Source organism: Cloeon dipterum, chromosome X (assembly GCF_949628265.1).
Source record: "Cloeon dipterum chromosome X, ieCloDipt1.1, whole genome shotgun sequence".
Lineage (NCBI taxonomy): Eukaryota > Metazoa > Arthropoda > Insecta > Ephemeroptera > Baetidae > Cloeon > Cloeon dipterum.
The window spans coordinates 23,312,698-23,322,387 of NC_088790.1; the positions used below are offsets into that span (position 1 = coordinate 23,312,698).

Sequence of the window (9,690 nt, forward strand, 5' to 3'; positions counted from 1 at the left end):
TCCAATTGTCGGCGCCAACAGGTGCTGCAGCCGGCCGCGGGGTTGAAAATGGCGCTCATTAGGCAACCGGCGTCGCGGCCCCGTTCGTACGGTTGCATAACCAAAAAAAGTGCAAACAAGAAAGCCATATAATTCAGTTAAAGAGGATTGATGCTGCAAAATCCCGGAAAATTCTGTTGCCATTGCATAAAATATCTCTATAGATTCAGTTAGAGCCAAAATATACCTAGGAAGCACATTTATTTTTAATTTTAGAAAGGAGCCTGCATAGGACTCTCTCCCTATACTTGAAATCCTATTTTATTTCACAAAAAAGAGTTTCCACAGAATGTTTTATACAACTTTGGATAGATCTCGTCGAGAGGAATCGAAATTTGTCAAAATGATATGGTACATTTGGGAGAATATTTGCAAAAAAAATTTCTGTTTATTATTTTGCATCTTAGAAAAAAACAACAATTCTAAAATGTTTTCTTCGTTGCACTGTATCCATCTATCTCTAGAGGAAAGCATTTGTAAGCAGAAATAATCGATGTTGCCATAAAAGAGAGCAAGTTATAAAAATTTCTTTCTTTCTTTTAGTTCGTCTGAATCGTCTGGGTTCGTCAATAATGCTAAATCGACTATTTTGGTGTATTTGGGAATTTTTCGGATAAGAAATAAAAAATATTATTATCTCCTTTAAAAAATATAATTGTTTTTATTTTTCCTCCACAAGCTATAACAATAGTTTAAAATAAATAAAAATTAGTGTCTGCTACTAACACGTTTAATAATAAAATAACATAATTATAATTACATTTTTTAATTATATTGATTAAAATGGCGTTAATTGTTTATTTAATTTGATTTGTTCCTCTTTTTAATTTAATAAAGTATTATTTTAGCGAAGAGGAAATCTCAGGGTACTGTTCTGTTTCTAATTAGTTTTGCGCCGGAATATTGTGAATTAAAATTTTTATATATTATATGGGGCAGCTCACGTGATTGGTCAAATATTATTATCACACCGGCCTATCCAAGCGATTGATTGAAGTAATCCATTTATTTTTATTTGATCTTCATTGCCATTGCTTACTTCGCTTCATGCGGACATTCAATTATCAGCTGAATTTTGAAAGTGTTTCGTGAGTGCAATATGTAGTGTAAAAATGTTGGAAATTCAGTGATTTAGTTGTTGTAATCATCGTACCAAACCGGTAAGTTGGATTTTAACTCATATTTATTTGCATTAATGCATTGATCCGGCTTTTATTTGTGTAACAACACTCGGGATTTTTTTCGCTTGTTTTGATCTCTTCTCTAGCCAGATTGTTTTTATCCGTTTGATACGCATAATTATACACATACTTTTTACTAAATAATAGAGTACATAATCAAAGGAGGCGTCAAGGTTGTTGCTAACTACCTTTTAATTGATCAGTAAGTAGATTTTCATAATAAATGTATGCGTATCCATTGCCATCCGACATTATCAAACTGTCGCTATCCATCATAATATAATGTAGTTAATCAAATACATAACATCCTTTATTGAGTCCGTAAATACAGTGTAGCATTATGTATGCATAATTAATGTTTAATCACCATTAACAGGGCAATCAAAGAAAATTATTCTCTGAGGAATCGGCATTTCTTATTAGTCAACTTGACACTCGAAATTCTCAGAAATAGCCAGTTGTAAGGTTTCTACACATTTTTGTAAAATTGCGTGATGATGCTTAATTCCAGACATGGCAAAGTCGGTAAAGGACCGAGGACCGGGAGCTTTATTTGGGCTGGAGAGAGGGTGGGTGTGGGTGGGAGGAAGAGAGGGAAGGAGGCACCTGGAATGCACAGTCATTTCATTTGTGTGGGGAACGCAAGGGTTAAGGGAAATTACAGGAAGTTGAGTGCAAAAAGTAGAGGATTAATAATTAATTGTAAGCGAATGCAAGGTCACGTGGTCTACAACTTCTCATTATGGTAACCCCTGTAAAGTAGGCAAATTGCACAGATTTCCCTTTTTTCCTTCCGTGTGTGAAACTTGAGCCACCCATGAGTAGGTAATTTTGTTTTACTATATGGAAACTCGCAAAATGTTTCTTATTCCCCATTTTGCCACTTAAAGTCCTCGCCAGTCCACACAGGATTAATTTTTATTCCATTTTTCTGCACTAAAAATTAAGTTACGTTTCAACCTCTAAAATTTCCGAGTTTCGAATCATTTGGAAGACTTCAACCGGTTATTGAATGAGAGATATCAATTTTAAGTAACATACACACATACAAAAAGATTGCTCCATAACTCAATGACGGTGAATTGGGCTCGCGTGCTGGTGCTGCGATCAATGCGGTTGGTCCGTAATTTAAGCTTTTTGTATACAATAGCTCTGTGAAATGCAATAAATTTAATATAAAAAATGGCTCATCTGTGGCGGAAAAAAAATCGGTATATCACAAGCGAGCGTCGGATTTCAACAGATCGGCGGAGGAATGCTGGCTGCTTTTGATTTAATTTGCTCTCAAATCACTCTGCATCCTGCTCAGCAAACGTAAATCGCAAATCGCGGCAAACCTTGAATCGAACTTTTTGACGTTTGTTGAAAATTACGAGCAAGGAAGGTAAAGAGATAAAATTTAATGACGCGCGCACATGTTACAAATCATGCAGAGCGAGCGAGCGAGCGGCCACGGCCACGGCCGACCGAGCCGCATTTTCCCGGTCTTTTTGCATACAATTGTTTGGAGCCGCGCTGACCCACATGCGTTTTCTTTGCTCGCGAACAACAATCGGGCGAGCCCGCGACCGACGCAACAAACGACTGTCGTTTTCGTTTCGAGATGCACACGCAAGAAAGAAACCTGTTCATGCTAATCATGACCGAACTGGAGCACATTTGGGCGGCCGAAATCGAAAAAAAGGCCGAGATTTGTGTCTCCACCTCCCGAAGAGCGCGGCGGCCGTCCCACCTGAAGATGCTCCCCTCTCTGCTGCTCGCGAGATGATCTCATGCGCTGCGGCTGATCCTGTGTGCGGTGTGTGTGTGTATGTGTGTGTGTGTGTGTGTGAGTGCTGTGCATCTTCTTTCTGCTGGAATGCCGTCGGTCGGTGCGCGCGTAGCTTATGGTTAGTGCAGTATGTGAAGCAGTCCTCGACAGACCAAAGATCCGAATGGACTCTTTGAGCAATGCGGAGCTGAGCGAGCAGCCCTTCCTCTCACCTCAGCAGCAGCTTCTCTGGTGGGAGCGCCTGCACACCCAGCGCACCCTCCTCTCGGCAGCATCCCCCGCGCACCCGCCCCCGCCACCCTCCGCCTCGCACCCTTTCGCCGCGGGCGCTAATACCTCTGACGTGGTAAGAGACTAAACGTTATTTTTTTCACCGCTGCTTTTTAAAGTGGATTGATGCTGGTTAAGAATTGAAATTAATTTGAATTGTTAACTAAAATTACCAGTTATCAAATTTAAAGTGGATTAATGCTTGAGAATTATCAGGATTGTCGTCAAAAATAAGTGTTTTTATCAAATAAGTTGTTTTAAAAATTTGTAAAAAAAATTAAGAAAAAGTCTTGCTACAATTAAAATCAAATTTTGCCTATTTTCTCCAAAACTTAGCGCTTATGAACACGTTTTCATGTCAGAATTTGATTCCTCTCGTCGAAATATGACATTTTTCGGGGGAAATCTGTGTTATTGTAAACTAAAATCCGATTTAAAGTAAGGAGACAGTCCTCACTGCTTGAAAAGCATGCCAACTTTGCAGACACATTTCTAAAAAAAATACAGCACTACCTAGGTCAATATTGACTTGAACTGAATTAATGAGAATTGGCAACAAGGATTTTCTGAGGGTGTCTAGTATCAATCCTCTTTAAATAATTTAATGATAAATAAATTATGACGGAGTAGCAGTTGAATTTCAGTTTATTAATTCTTTTTTCGCTTGATTTCGATTCCCCTCGTCGCGAATCATGGAATAATTTCCCTCCTGGTGAAATAAATATTGGTTTTCAATTAAGAGACATTGCTCACTGATTAGCATTTGTTGCCGATTTTCTCAGAAATTTAAAAAATAACCTGGGATATTTTTTAGCCTGTTTTAGAGCGTATTTTAGGTTTTTGTGTAAATTATTTCACATCCACTTAAATAATTTTATGGGCTGCAAACAATTATTATTCCTTCGTCTAGTATAAAAATGAAAGAGTGCAGATTTTATGATTTTTTAACTCTTTCCTTTTCTGTTTGGTTGACAAACCTGATCGGTTGGAATATAATTAAAAAAAATCTCAAGGATAATTGAAACTCATTGATTTTCTGTCGATTCGCGAGGGGAAATTAAAAGTAGAAAAGTCAGTTTGTAATTATCGTGCAATTTTCCGCAATTTTCTATAATCCATCGGAGATAGGAGATCAATAGGCCACTTGTTGTGCAAATAGCTGTAAAGCGAAATTGAATAAACAGCTATCTATTATTAAGAGCGCGTGCGTGTATATTTAGCTTGCTTTCTTATTGTAACGTAGGCGCGAGAAGTGTATTGTTTCAATCAACGCGCGCGCGCTTGCATATACGATAATCGCCGGCGAGCAGAGCACTCTTGAGCAATTTCACTCCAACTCCAATTTCCGATTAAAGTTTAATAGTTTTAATTGGACGCGAGTAGCGTGAAGCAGCTCGCGCGAGGTGCGAGTCCCGTCCCGTCTGATCGCGCACGCTACAACAACGTGTGTGTGTAGGTGGTGTGGAATCAGCGTGAAATAGCCCCATCGCCCCGTCATTCATTTCCAGAAGACAGCTCTCGCGTTTGCTTGTCGATTAGCTTGTTTGGCTCCTCGCTCGCTTGCTCTCTCGTGTGTATAGTTTCCGCCGGGAAAACGCCGAGTAAATTTTAGCGTGTATCGCACGTCTGGCCCAGACCACGTGTTGAAACCTTACTTTTTCGAATTTTGCGGAAAGGCTTTTGAAGAGTCATAGACTCGCTATTTGCGCAAATAATGATCATGGGAAAATTTTGATCCGAGAACGGCGCGTTTTGTGCTGAATATGCGTTTGCACTTTTCAGGCATTCTCGCGCTCGGCCGACGAACGAATGAAAGCACACACATGCACTCTTGAAAGGACGTTTTAAACGCGTCCTCAAAAAAGCCATCTCCACGCCGAGCGCTTAATTCGTCGAGTTTTACTCCGTATAATTGCAGTTCAAACATAATTTGGCCGTGATTCAGCTGAAAAATCAAAGGAATAAAAATAAATGTAGTTCGTCGGTTTCCCACAAAGCTTTCCAAAACGCACTAGCTCCTGTATTCAAAGAAACAGTTGTCGTTTAACGAATAATACAATGTATGATGTTGTTGTTGTTGCCTCCGCTACTTTTATTCAGCTTTGCTCCCAAAATGTGCCGCGTAATCGTCCTGAGAGATGTGACTCGCCAAGTATAAATATATTAATTAAGTTGAGACGCGACAGACGGATCAAAAACGCTCGTTTCTTGCCTCTACTTTTGGCGCTGCAATTTCCCTCACTTTCCGAGAAATAAAAAAAGAACACACTCGCTCCGAAAACCGTAATTTGCACCCGGTCGATAGGACGACCCCGACTGATTACACAAAAACGGCGGATTAAATGTTATTGCTGTTTAAAAAATTGAGCCATTACTCGGATTATGCCTCCTTCTGGACTTGGCGAGTCATGCGGGACAGCGCGCAGCATAGAGAATTTCGGGCGCGTTGCAACAGCACACCTGAGAAGCTGAGATGCGGAGCGGGTGGGGAAATAATACTCGTTGATTGCCGCGCGCTTGCGGTCATTAAAAGACAATCAAGAAACGTTAATCTGCGGCTTACAGCGTTTTCAACGTCAAATAATATTAAATCTGCACAAAGTTTTTTGCCCGCCCGCCCGTCCGTCCGTCCGATAAGTTGCTAAACGTGCAAAAAGGGTCGCACCATCTCGCGGCTGGCTCGCTGCATTCGGAATATATACACATTTTTTTTCCTTCCCGAGCAACAACAGCAGCAGCCGCGCTGAACCACTTGTCAGTGTGTATAATTAAATGCGGCGGCGAAAACGCCTCGCTAAATGATGTTTTAATGGGAGAGTTCTGTGAAAGAGCAAATTAATTTATCCAGAGCGCAATTTGTGACCTTGAAACAACGATTGCTCAGCGGCAAAATCTGTCTTCCTGATTGCAGATGAACCAGCTTTGCAGAGTGTGCGGCGAGCCGGCTGCAGGCTTCCACTTTGGTGCCTTCACGTGCGAGGGATGCAAAGTAAGTCCTCCCCCACCCCCAAAAAACATAGGGATCGGCAAGAGGGTGGTCAATGGACAAAAATGCTTTCCTTGGAAAAGTTCTGGAAATTAACGCACATTTTTCAGAGCGGTTTTTGGAATTAATAAAGCTCCACTGTTAAAAATCTAGAGAACGTAATTTTCAAATTTTCCCCATCTTTGAATCCATTTAAGTCGCTAAAACCATTTGAAAAATGAAATCACTGATTTAGAGTGTTTATAAGTTATGCTTAAACTTAGAAAGTTATGAATTCTCCCACAGTGAAAGTCTAAATGCTCAATTTTTCGTCAGTGTCGTTTACATATTAATATTTTTTAAATAAAAATTTTAAAGTTTCACTTTGCAACTATAGGTTGTTTTTTTATTTTGACTTAACACGACTAAAAATTCAATTTCTCAATCTTTTTAAAGAGAACTTCAAGGATTTTTCTGTTTTTATTGAAAATTGGGGTAGTAGTTTATAATTAAATTGACTTTTTTCCGGAAAAAAGGTCATAACTGCAAAGCCTGCCTGACAATATGTGTCATTTTTTTCTTCTGTTCGCAGTCGTTTTTCGGGCGGACGTACAACAATCTGTCCAGCATTTCGGACTGTAAAAACAGTGGACAGTGCGTGATCAACAAGAAGAACCGCACTTCGTGCAAAGCGTGTCGTTTGCGCAAGTGCCTTGTGGTGGGCATGTCCAAGAGTGGTTCCAGGTACGGCCGCCGCTCCAACTGGTTCAAGATCCACTGCTTGCTTCAGGAGCAGTCCAACAACAACAATACGATTCCGCAGGCGAGTCCGTCGCCGAGCAGCCTGCTCGGCGGCGACTCGTCCTCCAAGCCAGTGAAAAACCACAACGACAACTCGTCGTCGTCCTGGAGTCCGTCGTCGCTGCCAGCGCAGAAAAAAGTTTGCGATTCGCCGCCACCAGCGGCGCCACTGATGCAGCGCCCGATGGGCCCGCTGTTTCCCGGCTACGGCAACAACGAGGCGTCGTTGGCCGCGTTCACGGCGGCCGCCTTCTGGGCGTCGCGCAAGAACGAGATGCTCAGTCCGCACGGCCAGCCGGGCCTGATGCCCTTCCTGGCCGCGTCGCCCTTCAGCAACAAAAACTTCCTCTTCCCCTTCGCCGGCCCCCCCTCCCCGGTGCCCAAACAGCAGCAGCAGCAGCCGGTGTTGCCGCCGTCGGCGCCGCGCACCGCATCGCCGGCCAGCTCGACGGCGTCTTCGTCGTGCTGCTCGTCGCCCAAGGAGGACCAGCTGACCGGCCTGGCCCTGCTGCGCACCCTGGGCCCCGTGCAGGACTCGCCGATGGACCTGTCGGCCAGGCCGGCGCTCAAGACCGAGCCATTAGAGTGCAGACAGCGTCTCCGGCTGAGCGTCGACGAGCGGGACCGCAGGCAGGACGATGACAGGCCCGACAAGGACGACCTGCGGCCCAACAAGCCTCCCACGCCGCTCGACCTGACGACAAAATTGTGAGAAGAGCTGCAACGCAACGCTCTTCTAATGCCATGCTGTGACGTCACACACGCTCACTTCTCATTTCAACCAGGTTTTGAAGGAAAAATCCGTTAGAAAAGTTTGCCAAAGGACATGTTATCGTGATGTCATTGAAATTGGGAGTGGCGACTTCCAGAGGACTCCTGATTCTCCTTATAAAAAATTCCAACCGATCCAGAATTTCTCAACATTTGGGGATTGAAAGAATTTTGCTGCTTGGCCAAATTAGATTGGTTCCTGGAAAGCAAGTTTTGAAAGACAGCAAGAGTGTGTTGACGAAGCACCGGCTCTTAAGAGTGCACGACACCGTCCACATTGTTCCTATGCTACTACGCTCGTCTCGACAGTTCCGATTGTGCAGTTCAACGTTTGGCTGTGAACTTGCAACAACGTGTGAATGCAAAAAGCCACGATCAAGCCGAATAATCAAATTCAAGATTTTAAACATGCATAATATATTATTTCGTCGTCTCTCTTCTCTCGCGGTTCCAGCTGGCGCGTTGAGCTGTTCAAACGGTATAATCCTAAATGTCGCGCGAGATTTGCTACAATTTTTTTCTGTCACCGTCGTCGCAACCGCCGCCGCACAAATTGTTGCAATAGCCGCTCTCTCCTGCAAACCTGCGTCTGCCTTTTCATAATTATAATACTTTGTTACCGTGGCGCCGACTTGTATGTAAGTTGCACACTCGCTATATCATTTTTACAGACACACACACATGTAAAATTGCTACTATTTATTATTATTTGTTTTGTACGAAAATACTAAACTACGCCAGTGAAACAGGCCAGTGTTACTTTGTTAATGTTGTAATGTTAAAAATATTCCGCAGCGTTCGCGCGCGTGATCTGTAGTATATGATTGTGCATTTATAATTGCATCCATATTGTATGTAATTAATGTGTTATTCCCTGTTATAAATACGCACGCTCACACCGCAGCGAGTTTTGAAAAATGAAAATGCTTTTATTGCTCAAGAAATTAAGGAAGCAGATGAAAATAAATTTATTACACGCATATTCCAGCTCAACAAATTCACATTTCTTTCATTTCAAGCGCCGCGCGGCGTATTTCCCGAGAATCGATTAATCGCAAATTAAAGATTCGAACAATGAGAGTATATAACTCTTGCGGCTGCAACAATTTTTCAATTCAAAAGAGAAGCATGCATAATCGAAATGCAAATGAATTCAACACACACAGAATGCACGGAGCAAACACGTAGTTATTTGCATGCGCAGCGCGCATACGATCAAAAGAAACGAGCAGCAGCAATTTTCGAGGCAGACTAACGACAACACACGGCCGATGTTCGATTGTAATAGTCGGGTACTCACTTTTTAATTCGTTCGATCGACGGCAGCGCAACTATAACACACACACACACACACACACATACGCCGCGTGTGTAATTCGATTTAGCAGTAATACGTACGTTTTAAGTGCACGCGCATATCATTTATGCCCAAATAGAGTAGAGCGCGCGGCTGAATATCTTTTAATTGGCAGATATCACACGTGAATGGAGAGCCGCTTCAATTCTCAGGCCGATCGTGCTGCATTCGCCGCCGCGCGCAAAACAAAAATTGTGAGTGTGTGTGTGTGTTTTGATTTATCCTCGCGAGCGGCAATAAAATTTATCGCCGAGCTGCTTCGCATATTTCCGAGACTCGTGCTTTTCCCCTGCTGCTCTTTCGGCGCTGAAAATTAGCTCTTTTGAGGTGAAAAGTTCGCCTTTTAATTAACGTCGAAGGGTCGCTCGCTCGTTCGCTGGCCGCAGCATTAAAGCGTGAAACCATTAGGGCTGCCTTAAAAAAGTCAGAAATTGGCGAAATCGTGGCATGGTACCAGTGAAATGTGCTTTTATTGCCATTTCCTTTCATTAGCTCTGAAATATTATCACGCTAAAATCGCCAGCCCCTCTGAAAC

At 42.6% G+C, this 9,690-nt stretch overlaps 1 protein-coding gene across 2 annotated transcripts; it reads left to right on the forward strand.

The window, feature by feature from the left end:
* Positions 1-1,087: 1,087 nt before the first annotated feature.
* Positions 1,088-8,795, forward strand: LOC135946496 (zygotic gap protein knirps-like). 2 transcript variants are annotated; one of them, XM_065494723.1, is made up of 3 exons: positions 1,088-1,199; positions 6,173-6,250; positions 6,819-8,795. In XM_065494723.1, exons 2-3 carry the CDS (start codon positions 6,173-6,175, stop codon positions 7,737-7,739), a joined length of 999 nt encoding a protein of 332 aa, XP_065350795.1. In that variant the 5' UTR covers positions 1,088-1,199; the 3' UTR covers positions 7,740-8,795. The 2 variants fall into 2 exon arrangements, with proteins under 2 accessions (XP_065350795.1, XP_065350793.1); XM_065494721.1 differs by lacking the exon at positions 1,088-1,199 and adding an exon at positions 2,182-3,337.
* Positions 8,796-9,690: the final 895 nt, after the last annotated feature.

Coding starts and splice junctions, on each gene's coding strand:
- LOC135946496 (XM_065494721.1), top strand. CDS start 3,107: ATGGTTAGTGCAGTATGTGAAGCAGTCCTCGACAGACCAAAGATCCGA. Junction 3,338..6,172: donor GCGCTAATACCTCTGACGTG/GTAAGAGACTAA, acceptor TCCTGATTGCAG/ATGAACCAGCTTTGCAGAGT. Junction 6,251..6,818: donor TCACGTGCGAGGGATGCAAA/GTAAGTCCTCCC, acceptor TTCTGTTCGCAG/TCGTTTTTCGGGCGGACGTA.